Source organism: Callorhinchus milii, unplaced genomic scaffold (genome assembly GCF_018977255.1).
Source record: "Callorhinchus milii isolate IMCB2004 unplaced genomic scaffold, IMCB_Cmil_1.0 Scaffold1, whole genome shotgun sequence".
Taxonomy (NCBI): domain Eukaryota; kingdom Metazoa; phylum Chordata; class Chondrichthyes; order Chimaeriformes; family Callorhinchidae; genus Callorhinchus; species Callorhinchus milii.
The window spans coordinates 109,532,256-109,549,281 of NW_024704742.1; the positions used below are offsets into that span (position 1 = coordinate 109,532,256).

Below are 17,026 nucleotides of genomic sequence, written 5' to 3' on the forward strand. Positions count from 1 at the left end.
TGTGGGAGAGGACATAAGCTGCATACTTCTATTATTTATTGTTGAACTTCAATTACCTCTTATTTAATGTTTCGAATTCAGCTTCAAACAAGTCAAAGTAGTACTTCAATAGCAGCCTATAAAACGGTTTCAGTTCTGAAAGGCTGAGGTCTTGATTGGAGAGACAATGACAAGGTCCTTCATCATAAACACAGGACCTAAAGTTTCAAATAAAAAGTACATTTGTGATTAGTCAATTAATTAATAACTGCACTTGGTTTCTTACTGCAGTGACGCTCCCGAGGTATTTTGATGGCTAGAGAATTTTTATTTATTTTAGTTTTCTATCCCTAAAGTCTTTGCAATGATAAACCACACATTCTGACTTTTTGCCTGGCTGGTTGACTCCTCCACCGCTACTTTGAGACTTCGCACTGCTACTTGAGTACCTGTATCCACAAGGATACCCTTGATTTCTACTAGCATTCCGGGCCGACTGGCAAACTTCACTTCTAGCGAGTGATTGCCCCTGTCCAAGCACTTAGTTATATTGGTACGGGAATTACCGGCCTGCTCAGTACTTTTCTCAGCCCCTTTTGTTCTGGGGATATTTTATGGACAACTGTCCTCCGTAGGGAAGCCACATGGCCGTATCCCCGTGCCATTTTCTTTAGATTTAATTCCTTGCATGCGCATGGGAGGTGGTCACATGGTGTTAAATCCACAAAAGTAATTATTGTTAACTATCAAAGCCATCTATCTGTCAGTTCAAGATTTATTTTGGTATACTCTGCCTTCAAACATACACTTCATGCTATCTTCTGTGTATCACTCCCTGTAAGCCACACAATGTTTTTTTTTAAAAATCTGAATCTGATAGAGATCCTACAAGAAACTCTTTGAGAGATTCACATACTGAAGCACAAAGAGAAACCAATGGTTTCTAAACCTTCCAATAAAGGAAGATCCATCCCAAGATGCTAGATTTGGCACTATAATAATAATACTGAAGTAAATATATGAATTGGGGTAAACCACTTCATCAAAGAGGAAATGTAACAATTAGTGTGCCGTTAGAATATCTGATTGAACTGTAACATAATAGCTTTGCCTCTTATTTTTTGTGTCCTTTTAGAGAACTTATTAAACCAATCTCTGAAGCTAGCGGAAAACAGAGTTGAAATGAGAAAAGATTACCAAATAAAATTTTAGACAAACACATCTGATAAAAATAAACCATCCAAGAACATTGGATCACCAACATTACTGTGAAGATAACACCAGTATTTCCATACTGAATAAATCCTCAATATTACAGATTCAGAAGCTTATCAGCTTTCATTTTTCTGTATGGAATTTGCTAACAAAGCTAAAGGTTACAGCATTCATCAGAACAATAAACGCACTTTATAATATTCCACAAATTTGTGAAAAATATTTTATCTTTTCACTTTTCTTACCTTACAATTGATTCCAATAGAAATGAGCTTCCTTTTTTACAGCTTGAACACTGAAGAATATCCATGTAGTAACTAACCATTGATGACTGTTTCCAGGGAGGGTGATTAAGAACAAGATCTTGCAGAATGCTGATAAACTCATGCAAAAAATGTAAATCTGCATTACCCTATAATGAAAAAAGCTTTATTTCAAAGCCAACATTTTACAATAAAGTACAATTTCATGTTAAGTGATTTTATTCTCCCATGTTTTAAACTTTCAGTTTTAAAATTATATATGGCCTTGGTGAAACTACATGGATCCATTACAAGGATAATGATCCATAGCCTTAAAATCAGAACCAATGGAAATGCAGTTAGAACTGATGTCAGGAATTATTTGTTTACCCAGAGTTGTGATGTTGTGAAATTCTCTACATCTGAAAGCTGTAGGGCAGAATAAAATAATAATCCTTGCAATTGGTATAGTGCCTCTCACGTCATATAAATTGCAAAGCCAACATGGCAGCCAATGTTCTCATAGAAATATTCCACAAACAGCCATGATTGAATGATGAGAATAAAACCTCAATATTACAGATTCAGAAACTCAGATTTCACTTTTCTTGCATGGAATTTTTATTCTGGGGATTGTTGGCAACGGTTTGTCATGTTATCACTGATCAATCCATACATTGATGATGTAACTTTTCCATGAATTCATTTACTAGTGGTGAATGTTTCAGTTGGTGCTTTAATGTACTTTTATCAAGATGGTTAAATTAATGATATTAGACACAAACACACAATTTCCATTTTTGAACTACTACCTTGTGCCTGGTTTTTAAAAAATCCATCCTGGAAGCACCTTGAGGTGCTTGGAACAAAATTGACATTTCTTTGCTTCTCCTCAAAAACTGAAATTATTGAAGAAATAGTTTTCAGTGCTGAAGTGTTCTCACTTACCTCCAGAACCTGCTGTAGAAGAGATTGCAGAAGATATGAAGGTGGAAAGAACTTGGACGACAAATGGAAGCGGATCTCTTTCAATGCTTCCATATAGAAATGTCCCTCCAAAATACCTTCTATTCTATCAATTGTAACTCCAGAGAACTTCAAAGATTGAATCTAGAAGCAAAGATTTGATCATTCAAACCCAAACATCAAATGAATCCTTTCAGTCAAAAAAGTGTAACCCATTTCATTTTCTCGAATATCCCAAAGAAGTAGAGTTGATAAAATGTTAAGCTCAACCAAAGATTTGTGTGACCACTGAACTCAAATTTATAATTATCTGATTGGGAAGCTCCTGCTATTACTAGACTATGTATATGGCTGTGTACCAACATGCCTTTTAAAGTTTTCATATTATCAATAGCACTCACTTTCAGAATTGTTCAAATATTCCTTACCAACAATAGACAAGTTAAGAGTATCTGGTGCACATCTCAAAGACTACTTCAGTTTGCAAAGTATTGGAAATTTCATAACACTCAAGCTTATTTACTTGATAGTTACTGTTTGAACCATCAGATTTTACTCAAACAGTCAACTAAATTGACAAAACAGACAAATGTCTGGAATGCCTCACAAAGCAGAATAACGTATCATACTTTGAAAGAAAACTCAATGTAATTTATTTATTCATTCTGCATATTGTAGAATGCTTTAGCAGTAAGCATTTTCTGCACCTTTATTCATAAGTGTGGCAGGCATGACCATGAAATTGAATTGCTCGCCAGTGAACTGCAGAAATTGAAAAAGAACACAATATTCATCAGCATACCTGATGGTTGCTGGGAGTTGAGGTACGCAAACAGCATCCGATACCTGACGGTATATATTTGCTTCGTATTGCCTAGAAAAGAAAACAATTTTAGAAACTACAGTATGGGAGAAGGCCTAAACTGATACAAGAATACCAACTGGAGAGCTACTCCAATCTCAGCCTGCTCTTTTGACAATACTTGTATTTGATATAGTTCCTGTAGCATTCAGAATGCCTCAAGGAACTTCAATGAGTTTTGATGAAGTATGGAGACTGTTTATTTGTAGGCAAGTGTGGCAGATAATATGCAATGTTGTTCATGCAATCATGTTGCTGGGATGTCTCAAAGTACCTCGCAAGATTTATTGTAAAGATTAGTGACTATTTTATAGGTAAATGCACACCACAGCAATGTCCTTTAAACAGCCATGAAGGTTTTGGAGGATTTTTGGCCAGGACACCAGGAGAAACTCCCTTATCTTTTCAAATAGTCCCATGGGAAATTTATATCTACTTGAAAAGGCAAACAAGATCTCGGTTTAATGTCTCACCTGAAGGATGGCACTTCCAACAATGCAGTACTCCCTCAGCAATAAACTGGAGTACTACCTTAGATTGTGAGCTTAAAGTCCCGACTGTGTGACTTGAACCCACAACCTCTGATTCAGGAGCAAGACACCTAACTAAATGTGTAAACTGACACCCTCTACTTTCTGATGCTTTAGCGCAGCTCACAAATTATTTTCCTTTGCTAAGTATTAAAGGAAAGACATTATCAAGTATTTTATTTGGGTTTCCCTACCTCTGGTGAAGTAAGGAACACCTGCAGTCTTTGCTTTAAGGCGGCATTCTGGGTTTTTGACTCATTGCAGTCAGGTGATTCCTTTTGATTAGTTTCCTGGAAGGAAAATGAGGTTGATTGCAGCCCTCCTGTAGCATCTAGTATGGAGTCTTTAAACGAGGTTGACATGAGATCAAAGTCCTGCTTATTCAGATACGATGCCTTAATACCCTCATTAGATAATTGAGAACCAACAGAAGCCTGCAAATAGAAATTCAAATTTATATATGGATTTGAAAAGACAACTGCAGCTAAAGCTTAAGACAATTTTCATTTGTGAATTGAACCTTTTTATTTTCTTCCTGCAGCGAGCCGCTCACCATCTTCAGAATTCAATTAGCCAATAATGTGTTATTGGAGTCAATTTGGTTGTACATTCAATATCATATTGAATGTAATCTATATGTGCTAAAGGTAGACCCTCTACCCCCATCCTCTCAATGCTGGGGTCATTGAAAACAAGGCTACAGCACTGGACTTCAGACTTGTGGATCGTGTGGCTTTCAAATACCAATTAGAGACAGTTAACAAGCTTTTAACTTAATAAAGTGGTCGAATAGCGCAATCCACAAGTCCAATGTTTCGGGTCTGTCTCCACAGACGACACCATTGAGGACGATGTCGGGGTCCCACCTTGGTGCCTCCAACGTGATAAATAATGAATCTCCAAATATTCCAATGTTGGGGGTTTTCAACTCAATAGCAATCAATGCTGATCATGTCTCATTTCTACACTGTATTCCAATTAGCAGCCTCCTCATCAACTTAAAAGCAAAGCATATACAGAAAAGGAGGACAAATTGCTAAAAATCCAAGTACAAATTGCTCCAAGAAGACTATAGTAGGTTGTGATCTGGGATGTTTTGGAAACAAAGTTCAACTGGTAGAAACCATGCATAAAATTCCATTGTTATATTTATATAGATTCCATACAACCATCCACTACTGGTTGCTTCTACTTTCTTTCAAAATAGCTCTCATTCTACCATTCATTTGGCGGACTCCAGTGTGAAGGTAGAATTGATGATAATATGGCAGAGGTGCAGTCTTGGTCAGGGACAGAATAGCTCCTGCTATTACTGCTTGGAAAATCAGCGCACCAGCAAAACAAAATCTGTTCATGCTGAGAGCACAGGCATTTTAAATTAAAAGTGAGAATCTGTAGCAGCAAAAAGACTGCAAGGGAACATGAAACATAAAAAAAATAATCTTTACATCTGATATAGCATCTTGGGAGGATGTCTCAAAAGTTCTTCACATGATATACAGTAAAATTTAGTAAATGTGCAAAACACGTAGCCAATTTGCAAATAACAACATCTCACATCTATTTGAATAGTCCCCTAGGATCTTACACCGTAACAGACAGATGGCACTTCAATTTAAATCCTCATCTCCAAAAAAATGCTGCATCCCCTCTGCATTGTATTAACTTATCAGGCTAGACTGTTTTACAGGTCTGTCTGCGGTGGCTGACGAAGGGGTTGGCATAGGAGTAGGGTAAGAGTAGATCTGAGAGGTATGGAGGTGCTAGGGCATTATAGGATTTCTATGGGACCGTGAGAACCTTGGGATGTACTTCCGACATCAAAGGTGCTATATCAATGTAATTTTGTTGTTGAAGACCTTGAAGTCGATGCTTTCAGAGAGGCAGCCAGTGGAGCCTAAATTGGGTTTGCGAAATTTGATGTAAGTGGGTATGGGTGGTGGAATTTTGCATTAGGTGGACCATGTGGATGGTGGAATAAGGGAGACTAGAAAGAAGTGCGTTTAAGAAACAGAATCAAGTCAGGAGTTGACAAAAGTTAGGATGAGGATTTTGGCAGACTCCAGTGTGAAGGTAGAATTGATGATATGGCAGAGGTGCAGTCTTGGTCAGGGACAGAATGTGGGGGAGGAAGGACAACTGTGGAACAAATTCAAGATGGTCATCCTCACACTCAAATCTCCTATACCAACCAACAGTTGCTTATTTACCCGCATAATAAACTGTCCAATGTACTCGACTGGAAAGTAAGGTGCCTTGTATGAATTTTGTTGTTTCTCCACAAAATAATTCTTGTGTTCTGTTAAGACATGTGTAATTTCATAACTTTTTCTTGGTCGCTGATACACAATTGCTTTTCCAGCAAGTAGGACCCTAGCAAAAGAAAGAACACAGGAAATGCATCTCACTTTTTCTCTCCCGTCTCATTACTCAAAGACTACAGTACAACTAACACCTACTCAGAAAAAAGGTAGATACTAATTAGAACAGTGGTGTTTAGCATAACTTCCATCTTGGACTTACATAAGGAACAATACATAAACAAATAGTGTAAAACTCAGATAAGTCTTACCTTTATAAATCGTAAAACCGCCTAAATCGTACACGCACCTGAGGCCTATTCAGTTTCCTATCCAATCAAATGTATTTATGCTAGTTGCATTAATCATCCTCTTAACACGTAAAGCTGTTCCCCTACCCTCCAGGAATAAAATTTCACGCATTCTTCCTTACAAGCAGTGAGTGTAGCACAAATTCTCTGAAAATTTGGGAACCCCAATTGTTTGAACAACTTGCATTTATATAGTACCTTTCATATGGGCAGCGTCTGAGTGCTTAACAGTGGTGGAGCTTGACACGGAACTAGGGAGAGAGGGAAGTGACCATAGGCTTAGATGAAGAAAAAGGTCTACAGGTGGGATCTGAAATACGGTGGGTGCAAGCATAAAGCCAACCTACAGTAATTTACACTGCATCGGAGGAAGAAATAAGGAAACATTACAAATACCTTCTAAAGATAGCTCTTCTTGCATCATCATGAATCAGAAGCACTACTCTCCAGTTGTGAAATGCTCCTGGAATACCAGACTTGGACAGTTCTTCTCGCCATATCTTTGGTACAGATCCCATTTTAATAGGATATTGTTGTGAATTATCCTGGATTTTATATCCCCATTCATACTGAGTTTCATTGAGCCACCTTGAACTTGTGGCACTATCAATGATATAGTCTTTAGTTAAAATCCATTTTCCTAAGGGAAGCAGAAGGAAAATAAAATGAACTGTTAGTTTTTCATACTGGATTCACAGAAATCTCACAATTTATTGCCAACACTCCACCCATTCTGTTGTCTATCCACGCTTGTTAATTTCTTCTAATAAAAAAATTGGTCTCTTTTAATTAAACTATACTTTTAACTATACACTAGTTGGTCATTTGACATCTGAAAAGCTTGGGTTTGAGCCCTCGCCAGAGGAATAATAAAGAACGGCAGATGCTACAAACATGATATTAAACGCTGAAATCTATAACAGGCCAATCAGCATCGAAAGGCAAATAAGATTTTTCAAACGTATCCCTTTACTAGAAGGGCTGATTTTCAAAATGTTTCCAACATGAAATTTACTTTGTTCCTTTGTAGCTTAACCTGATTTAATTTAATTACGTTAAACAAACTAGATTTTGATATTTTAGCTTTGTTTGCATCTCTGTAACTAACAAAGAATAGATTTACAATAAGTATGTTTACCTGAGGCAAACCACTTACTTTACTTTAAGCAGGATAAATATGTAATGTCTTTACTTACCTGCAGCACAAGCTGCTAAATATTTTTCACTTCGACTTGGTTGACTTGCTACAACATGAGTGCATTGTTCCCTATATTCCTAGTGGAAATAATTGGCAACTTTTAGTGGAGCATTCACTATTCATCATGATAGCAATTGGCCACAATTTTCAACAGTTCCTTCAGGATTTCTCCCAACACTCCTCACAAAGCTATTAAAAAATCTACTTCACACAGAGGGTAGTGAGATTGTGGAACTTATACTCGTGTGGAGTATAAAGACCAACACGTACGGGTCGGGTTGAGTAGCCTGTTTCCCTCCTCGAGCCCTTGTAATCTGGTTTTCGCCCTGCCCACAGCAGAGAGACGACGCTTGTCAAAGTCACAAATGACATCCTCTCTCTCTGTGACCAGGGCTCCCTCTGCCTCCTTGTCCTCCTGGATCTCTCTGCCATGTTCAACACAGTCGACACCGCCATCCTCTTCCACCGCCTCTCCTCCCTCATCCACCTTATTGGGTCACATTCACATGGTTCGAGTTTTACTTAATCAACCTCCTCCATTTCATCTCGGCAAATGGTTTCTCTTCCCGCCCCAGCCCGGTGCAGGGTATCCCAGGGCTCCATCCTTAGCCCTCTTTTCCTCATCTGTATGCTCCCATTTGGAGTTGTCATCCGCAGAGGTAAAATTCCACGTGTATGCGGATGACACACAAATCTACTTTGCCTCCTCCAGTACCAATTCTAGGTCCGCCGATGTTCTATCAGCTTGTCTGGAAGACATCAAGGCCTGGATAAGTGCAAACTTCCTGCAGCTGAATATGGACAAGATGGAAGCTGTATTCCTGACTCCTGTCAACGTCTTCACTCCTGCAGATCTAAACTCCTCAACCTCCCTGGGCTCTCCCTCAGACTCATTGAACTAGTGCACAATCTAGGCATCCGGTCCGACCCCCAGCTGTCCTTCCCCCTCCACATCCGGTCACTGACTAGGATTGCCTTCTTCCACCTCTGCTACATTGCCCACCTCCGATCGTACCTTATCCCAAACGCAGCCGAACCCCTCTTGCATGCGTTTGTCATCTCCCGCTTGGATTACTCAAACACACTCCTCAGTCTCCCCAGCTCCACTATTCCAAAAATCCAGCTCATTCAGAACTCTGCCACCCGCCATACTCACCCGAACCAAACTCCATACCCACAACTCACCAGTTCTGACCAGGCTCCACTGGCTTCCCATCACCGATTGGCTTCAAGATTCTCCCACTTGTGTCCAAATCCCTTCACTCCTTGGTACCTCACTACTCTCCGACCTCCTCACTCCCCAATCCACCACCTGCCACCTCCGCTCGACTGGCACCGGCCTCCTGCTTGTCCCTCGCACCTTACACCGCACTATTGGAGGTTGCACTTTCAGCCACTATGCCCTGGAACTCTGGAACACTCTCCATCAATCCCTTCGCCTTGCCCCCTCTCTCCCCTTTTCCAATCTGAAGACCTTCTTCTTCGACTGTGCTTACGGCCACCTCTCCCCATCTGCCCACCCAACTCCACCACTGTTAAGGGTTCTGAGACTCTGCCCTGCACGGAGGGAGTTATATAAGTGCAAGTTGTCGTTGTTGTCACACTGTACATTCTTTGTAAATCTTTGCAAGGATTTCTCAAATTAGTTTCAGCGCATACAAATGTAATTTGTTGTTTGGATACTCTGAAGCATACTGATTGGCTTCCGTTGTGCCAGACGCCCGGTTTATCAAAAATAATCCACTCAAAAAATAAAATAAGCATCCAGTGAGGGAAACCGTTCTACTTGAGATGAAACAAACTTATATATTCTTTGAATTCCATTCTTCGCTTTCACGAAAGTTAGAAAGACAAGTTGCTTATGTATAAATTATTACTTTTCACAACTGGACAATACGAAACGTTGAGACGTATGTGCTGGCGTGAACTATCGTCAGGCCTAGGCACTCAAATGAAAGATACCCAACAATACCAACTTTCTTATTATTGAAGTGTACTCTCGCGCACCAGGCTCCGTGACCCCATCACTCCCACCTTCGCCAGACTCCACTGGCTCCCCATCCCTCAGAGGATCGAATTCAAGATCCTCGTCCTCACTTTCAAGGCCATCCATGGCCTTGCCCCCTCCTACCTCTCTGACTTGCTGACTCCCTACCAACCTGCCCGCTCTCTCCGTTCAGCGGGCTCCAGCCTGCTCCAGTCTCCTGGCCAACCCACTCTACCATTGGTGGCCGAGTTTTCAGCCTCTCTGCCCCCACACTCTGGAACTCCATCCCACAGTCCCTTCGCCTCACTTCCTCTCTTGCCTCCTTCAAGGCCAGTCTCAAGACCCTCCTCTTCGATTGCTCCTTTGGTCGCCCTTCCACCTCTCTGCCTTCCCTCACCCCTACCCGACCCCTCCCCCATGCTCAGGTCCTGACCCCTGACTGTCCAGCGTCTTGGGACATCCTTCCTATGTGAAAGGCACTCTATAAATGTAATTTTGTTGTTGTAAGACTAGAACTTCTGACTCAAGAAGTAAGCGAATAACTAAATAAGCCAAGCTAACAAAGTATCCCAACTACCATAACTCAATGAAAATTGAAATACTAAGTTGATTCCAAGGAATAGACTTCAATCACTAATTATGACTCACTTGTTCATGAAGATAAACACAGTCCATCTGAGAAAGTATCTTGACAATGATCCCCTTTTCAGGATGCTTGAATCCTGTTAATTGTATTATAGGTTTCTGCACCAATCCAGCCATCTACAACGAAAAAGAAACACTTAGTGCTGATTCTCCTTCATGGATCACTTCAATTCGTGAATAAAGACACCAGGATTTTATTGCAGAACCAAGAGTAGGGAAAGAAAAAAAAAGACAATAAGAACATGTAAAATTAGTTTAAATCATGCAATACAATGAAAATTAAAGAACTTTTCGACAAATCTACATCAGTAGAATATTCTGTATTATAAAGTTAGCAAGTCCTGAAAAGAATGATTTCCTAAAAAGAATGAATTCTGAAAAGAATGAAAAGTCCTGTACTGAAAGTGTTTTAAAAGTTGATATTGCTGTAGAACTATCCCGTCAAACAATGTGCAGGGCATTAACATTTCATAAAATAGTCAATTCACTTGACTGTATATTCTGTGAAGCGCTTTGAGACGTCTGGAAGACACGATGAAGTGCTATATCAAATGTAAGAATTATTTTTATTATTATAAAGTAGGATTGTTGTAATGGCTCCAGGCTTTGCGAAAACGAGTTTGATGCACGAGTTGTTCCATCTGCCAATGGGAAAAATTAAGATGAACTCAAACACATATGTTGACTACCTCTTTTGGTGATGCAAAGAGTGTCTAGGGAACATCATTTTGTTTAAACTTCCAATTATTGTTCACAACAAATAAACAATTTAAATGCAACATAATTAAGCTAGATTTTAAATATTCCAGAGCAGAGGGTATCATTTCAAATATACAAAAAAACATATTTATTTCACTTTTTCCATTTGAACATGTGCACAAGATGCAGATTCCCAGAAAGGATGGCTAAAACATTACATATCTTCAGATTTCCACCAAAATAAGTACATTTTTTACGTTCCTCAAACGCTTCAACAAACATTCAAATTCAGGCAGAATCACTTTGTTATCATACAAAAATGAAGTAATTTATTTAGAACTGTACACAAGTTCTGATCTCGCCTGTCTCAGGTGAGTGTTGAAGATCCCTTGCCACTATTTAAAAAGAGAAGGGAATTTCCCCCATTTCCCCCATTGTCCTGGCCAACAATGCCCCAAATAAAATTGGTCATCCACTTTATGGCTATGTGCAAATTGTCTGCTGCATTCACCCACAAAACAATTCGCAATATATTCTAAGAAGTCCTTTGGGACATCCTCCAAAATGTAAATATGGTATATACATATAGAAACTAAAAAAATGCACTTCTCAAACAGTAACCAATCATATAATCACCATCAGACTTATTAAGTGGGAAACTGCCTCCATTATCATGTTGTCAAGGCTTCTCAAAGCACTGCACAGGATATGTGACTGTATTTTGTGCGCGAATGCTGCACCCAATCTCTGCGCAGCTTTGGAGTGAGCAACTTTATATTTGGGAGAATGTTTGCCAGAACACTGGGATAAACTCCCTTCTCTTTTTCAACAGTACCATGGGATTTTATTTTAATGTCCACTGGACAGGCAGTCCGGACCTTACTTTAACGTCTCTTCCAAAGCACAGCATCTCCAACAACATTCCCAGTACTGCATCGGAGTGATTTTGCAACCACTACAGTGAACTCAGTTTACTGGGCAGACTCCGGGTATCCAGAATGCCAACCTAGCATGACCAGACCCAAAACCCAAAAAATTAATTTTCACAGGCCTATATGGGTAGACTTCCACCAGTCCACCTTTCGTGACAAGCGCCAACACCTCACCGTCCTCGCTGGCCTTCACAGTGGGCAGGAATAACAATTTTGATTCAGACAGTTTTAATCCCACAAACAGAAAATAGCTTATTCAACAGCAAATTACATTTGTATAGTGCCTTCCACATCAACACAACCCATATTCACTGCCTTTTGCTACGGTGTTCAAACAAGTGGAGTCCTGTAGCTCAGTGGTTAGAGCACTCGCATTGCAAGCGAGACACCTGAGTTCAACTCCAGGCAGAGGGCGAAACCTTGGGCAAGTTTCCTTACTCCACACAGAGCCTAATAATAATCCCTCCAAAACCAAAAACAATAATAAAATTGGTCATTTTCAATCTACGACTGTTTGTGGGACATTGCTGTGCGCAATTGGCTGTCGCGTTCGCCCACAAATATACAGTCAATTCACTTTACAGTATATTCTGTGAAGCGCTTTGGGACGTCCTCCCGACATGAAAAGCGCTATATCAAATGCAAGGATTATTATTATTATTATAATTACAATGCAGGTACTGACATTTTTCAGCATTGTAAAATATCAGTACCGGCAGTATAATTACACTCACTGTACTGGATCTCCCCCATTAGTCTGGTTAGCCAGGATTTAAGTGTATATAGGTTCCAACCCCGACGAAGGGCTTGAACCCACAATTTTCCAACTTCCCGGCAAGAGTGCGACAATACTGACACACTTAAGACTACGGTCTCAAAATTAACCAGGATTTGGGGGCCTTTTCAAATCCAGTCTTAAACTTCGAAGCCCAATTTCTGCAATTCTTAAAATGAAACCCGATTTCCAAATTTAGACCGACTGAATTTAAAAATTCTGCACACCTTTACAAGACAGGACAGCAGAGGTACTGGGGCCCTCGCGTAGTTGCTTCCTGGACTGAGTTGACTCTGTACTCCAGTTATACGCCCAACACGAAAGGCGCTACATAATAAAAACCCTTGCATTTGATATTGCGCCTTATCACACCGTTGAGACGTCCACAAAGCACTTCGCAGAACACAACGGAAAGGTGACTGCGTACTTTGCGACTGAATAATACCGCTTGCATTTAATAATAATAATAATAATCCTTGCATTTGATATAGCGCTTTTCACGTCGGGAGGACGTCCCAAAGCGCTTCACAGAACACACTGTAAAGTGAATTGACTGTATATTTGTGGGCGAACGCGGCAGCCAATTGCGCACAGCAATGTCCCACAAACAGTCTTTTTTGATGTAGCGTCTCACTGTTGAGAAGTCTCAAAGCACTTGATAGGATATGCTGTCAAGTGGATTGACTTGTGCATTTTGTGGACGAATGCAACCTACTGGTAAACTAGCCCTGGGTCTCCTGCCCCTATGCCCTGCGTACGCTGAGTGTGGGCGAAAGGGCGAGGTACACGCAGGGCAGCGAGGCTTGCAATCCCGAGGCGACCTCTCACGCCGCTGACCTGAAAGCTCCCGTGAGGCGTTGGCAGCTCAGAGCACGGCACGGCAAGGCCTCCCTCCCCCTCCCGGCGCTCGGGTTACTCACCGTGTCACCCGCGCTCTCCGCCGGTGGGGCTTGAACGTTCAAAACCTGCGCTCGCCGGCCGCCGCGAGGCGACTTTCAACCGAACAAATTCAAACCCAACCGCCTCGACGCCAAGCACGTCACGCCACCCTCGCGCTGCTCCCCAGCCGCGTCACGGGAGACGCTCCCCTCGCCCCCCCCCCCCCGCCACACAAACCCCGTCAGTTACTGTAATCCCACAGGACACGAGGAGCGCAAATCTCCCGCGCAGCTTCGTCTTTGGCTTTCAAATCAAACCGCCGCCTCTCCCTAGTCGGTCGGTCGGTCTCTTTCCCTCCCTCCCTCGCGCTCTGGGCGCGCGCGCCATAACCTTTGCCCTTCCCCCCCGGGAAGTTTTGAAGGCGTCAGATTGTTGACATACGTCGGCGGTAACCAGACCAACCGAACACCAGCCTCGCCCGGCGTCTGCTGGTGGGGAGCGCCCGGTTTCGGTTTAGCGCTTTTGAAACCGGGTTAAAAGATGAAAAAAAAAGTCTTATTACACTACACCACCCCTCCCTCCCTCCCCGAAAAAAAAAGGTATCGCTAGTTTAACTGAGAAAAAATTAGGCGCCCGCCCCGAAGCCATTTTTTTTCACGCAGTGCAACGAAAACCCACCCAATTGGTCGTTTTGTTTTTGTGTGTGGGTCGCACTCTGCGTGCCGGGAGCCGTTAGACGGGCATGCGCACTGCACTCTCCCCGCCCCTCCTCGCGCGTCCCCCAGCGGGACGCGTCTGGTCTCCGAGCGACGTGTTTGTAAACAAACGGCAGCCTCCAGCGAGGAGTGGGGAGGGTGGGGTGCGCAGTTGAGGGGGCGAAGAAGAAGAGGAAGAAACACACTCGCAGGACGGTTCGGGCTGAGTGAAGGAGTGACATTTTCCCTCTGAAACGCGGGGGAGAGAGTCTGGTGGTGGGGGGGGGGTCAATTCAGCGTAAGTTTTAAAGAGCCCCCGAGGGCTGTTGTACGTCGCGCGCGTTTACGGTTGGCGGCCTGTGGTCGCGGTGCCTGAGCTGTGATGGTCTGCGGATACCCGGATGTCAACCACCGAGGCATCTTTTCCCTTCGGATCACGTTTCTGCAGCTGTTCTGTGTTTAATATGTAATAGTATCGGATCGGCGATGCTCGCCTCTCTCTCTCTCTCCCCCCCCCACCCACACACACATTGTTTAATCGTGTTTCTGTGTCCCGGACTCATTCCATTTATTTGGTGTTAGGACACCTCTAAATGTTATTGGTGGTACTTTATAGGTTGGGCAGGAGAAACTCTCGCCCTTGTCATAACTGGTGTTTTTTCTCGTTTTAGTATGTGATTGAATCGAGCTACAGCTTGTGTGTGTGTAAAAAAAGAAATAAGGTTGCAATCGATCACTTGACTGTTATCAAATTTTATCAGTCCCATAAGAAACAAAACCAGATGTATGGAGTGAATGAATGGTGGTGTTTCCTACTATATTACAAATCGCAGAGATGTCAGCCTTTACGCAGTAGTTATGGTAATGTTTTTATTGGTTTTTATTCCGATCAATTAGTTTTTTTTAAAACTTTCAAATTATTTGGTATGGAAAAGGTTGTTTATTTTTATAGTATGTGGCCACATCCACCATCATATTAACAATGGAGGCATATTTGCCACAAATTTACAGTAAACATCTGTAATACTCCTGATTTGGATTTAGGATTGCAGTAAATTGGTGCTCAAATTGCAAAGTTTATTATTATTTTAAATGAAGATAAAAAAATCTCATTTTAATACAAGATCAAATAAAAGAAAGTTGCAGTTATTTGAGTATTATATTATGTAACATAATTATTGTTAATTTATTTGGAAGACCTCAAGAATTTCTGTTATTGTAATAACTGCATTATTCAAAAAACGTATCTTATTTCAACAAAAACTTTTATATAGTGTCCTTCAAGTAGGATAAGATCTTGAAGCATTTAACAGTGGTGGAGCTTGATGTCAGGAAGAGAGGGCTGGTGATCGTAGTCATGGTTGAAGAGTCAGGTATGCAGGTGTCATGGACAAGGAGGGAGAAGCCAGAGGAATTGAAGCAGAGTTCCAGAGTCTCAGGGAGTCGTGGCTGAAATCACGGCCACCCACCAATGGTGGAGGGGAAGAGGGACCCTTCACCTAACCTGCACGGAGGTTGTTAGCGATGGAGGAGGGTAGAGGAGTGAGGAGTAAGCAGATTGGAGAGATCGGCAAGTGCCAAGGCATGAAGTACATGAGTGTGAGAATCTTGAAATGGATCCATTCTGCAATAGGGAGTCAGTTGAGTCTGGTAAGGACTGGGGTGATGAGGGCATGTCAAAACAGAGTTCAAAACTCTGCCGCCCGCATTCTCACCCGCACCAAACTCTGCTCCCCGATCACCCCAGTCCTTGCTAGACTGCACTGGCTGCCTGTCCCAGAGAGGATCAACTTCAAGATCCTCACGCTTGTATTCAAATCCCTCCACTCCTCTGCATCCCTCTACCTCTCTGACCTCCTCTCTCCTCAAAATAGTACCCGTTGCCTTCGTTCCTCTGGGTCTGGCCTCCTCCTCGTCCCCTGAGTCCTCCGCTCCACCCTTGGCGGCCGTGCCTTCAGCCACTATGCCCCGAGGCTTTGGAACTTCCTTCCTCACTCCCTTCACTCCCTCCCTATTTTCAGGCCTCTGCTGAAGACCTTTCTCTTTGACCGCACCTTTGGTCACCTTCCTCCCCATCCCCCTGACTTGGCACCAGAATCCGTTACTGTAAAGCGCTCTGAGACGCCGTCCGGCATGGAGGGCGCGATATAAATCCAACTTGTTGTTATTTTGTTCAGGTGAGATATGGGTGGTGGTTGTTCTGAATTAATTAGATTTTACGAATAGTGGAGCTGGGGAGACTGGTGGAGGAGGGCAGTTGGAAAATTGAGGCAGGAGGTGCTGGATGAGGGTTTCAGCTATGTTTGGTGTGAGATATCGTTGGAGGAGGTCAATGTGGTGGAGGTGGAGTCCTAGTCAGGGACCAGATGTGGGATAGCAAGGACAGCTGGGGATTGAACATGCTGCCTAGGTTGCGCACAGGTTCAATAAGTCTAAGGAACAAGTCAGGGAGATTGAGGAGGTCGGAGCTGTAGGTGAGAAGCTGTTGAAGGGAGTCAAGAAGTATGACTGCCGTTATGTCGACATTCAGCTGCAGGAAATTGGCATTCATCCAGGCCTTGATGTTGGAGAACTAAGCGTACAGAATATTATTGGATAGTATACAACAGTATGTATGGAAATCAGATTAGTTTGAGCTTGGCATAATACGCCCTTTTAACTCATCCATGGTGTCCTATAGAATATTGGTTAGAGCACTCGCCTCGCAAGCGACATGACCCGGGCAGAGCGAAACATTGGGCAAGTTCCCTTACTCCACACGCCTCTGTTTACCTAGCAGTAAGTAGGAATCCGGGTGTTAGTCATTTGGCG

The 17,026-nt window shown here is 42.3% G+C and overlaps 2 protein-coding genes across 4 annotated transcripts in view; one reads left to right on the plus strand and one right to left on the minus strand.

Moving 5' to 3' along the window:
- slf1 (SMC5-SMC6 complex localization factor 1) overlaps positions 1 to 13,757 on the minus strand; it is a 38,323-nt gene extending 24,566 nt beyond the window's left edge. The window contains exons 1-10 of one of the 2 annotated variants that reach the window (XM_042334318.1): positions 13,562 to 13,757; positions 10,239 to 10,352; positions 7,602 to 7,680; positions 6,802 to 7,045; positions 6,005 to 6,167; positions 3,989 to 4,084; positions 3,205 to 3,276; positions 2,385 to 2,546; positions 1,440 to 1,606; positions 57 to 197 (exon numbers count right to left, since the gene is read on the minus strand). In XM_042334318.1, coding sequence (XP_042190252.1) covers positions 57 to 197; positions 1,440 to 1,606; positions 2,385 to 2,546; positions 3,205 to 3,276; positions 3,989 to 4,084; positions 6,005 to 6,167; positions 6,802 to 7,045; positions 7,602 to 7,680; positions 10,239 to 10,352 — 1,238 coding nt within the window. In that variant the 5' untranslated portion in view covers positions 13,562 to 13,757. Of the gene's footprint in view, positions 1 to 56; positions 198 to 1,439; positions 1,607 to 2,384; positions 2,547 to 3,204; positions 3,277 to 3,988; positions 4,229 to 6,004; positions 6,168 to 6,801; positions 7,046 to 7,601; positions 7,681 to 10,238; positions 10,353 to 13,561 lie in introns of both variants that reach the window. The other variant, XM_042334314.1, reaches the window with a different exon arrangement.
- Positions 13,758 to 14,007: 250 nt separating this feature from the next.
- Positions 14,008 to 17,026, plus strand: part of kiaa0825 (KIAA0825 ortholog) — a 194,844-nt gene continuing 191,825 nt past the window's right edge. Inside the window, exon 1 of one of the 2 annotated variants that reach the window (XM_007893070.2) lies at positions 14,008 to 14,052. The gene's annotated coding sequence lies outside the window, so the exon portion shown is untranslated. Of the gene's footprint in view, positions 14,053 to 14,371; positions 14,514 to 17,026 lie in introns of those variants that run through there. The other variant, XM_007893069.2, reaches the window with a different exon arrangement.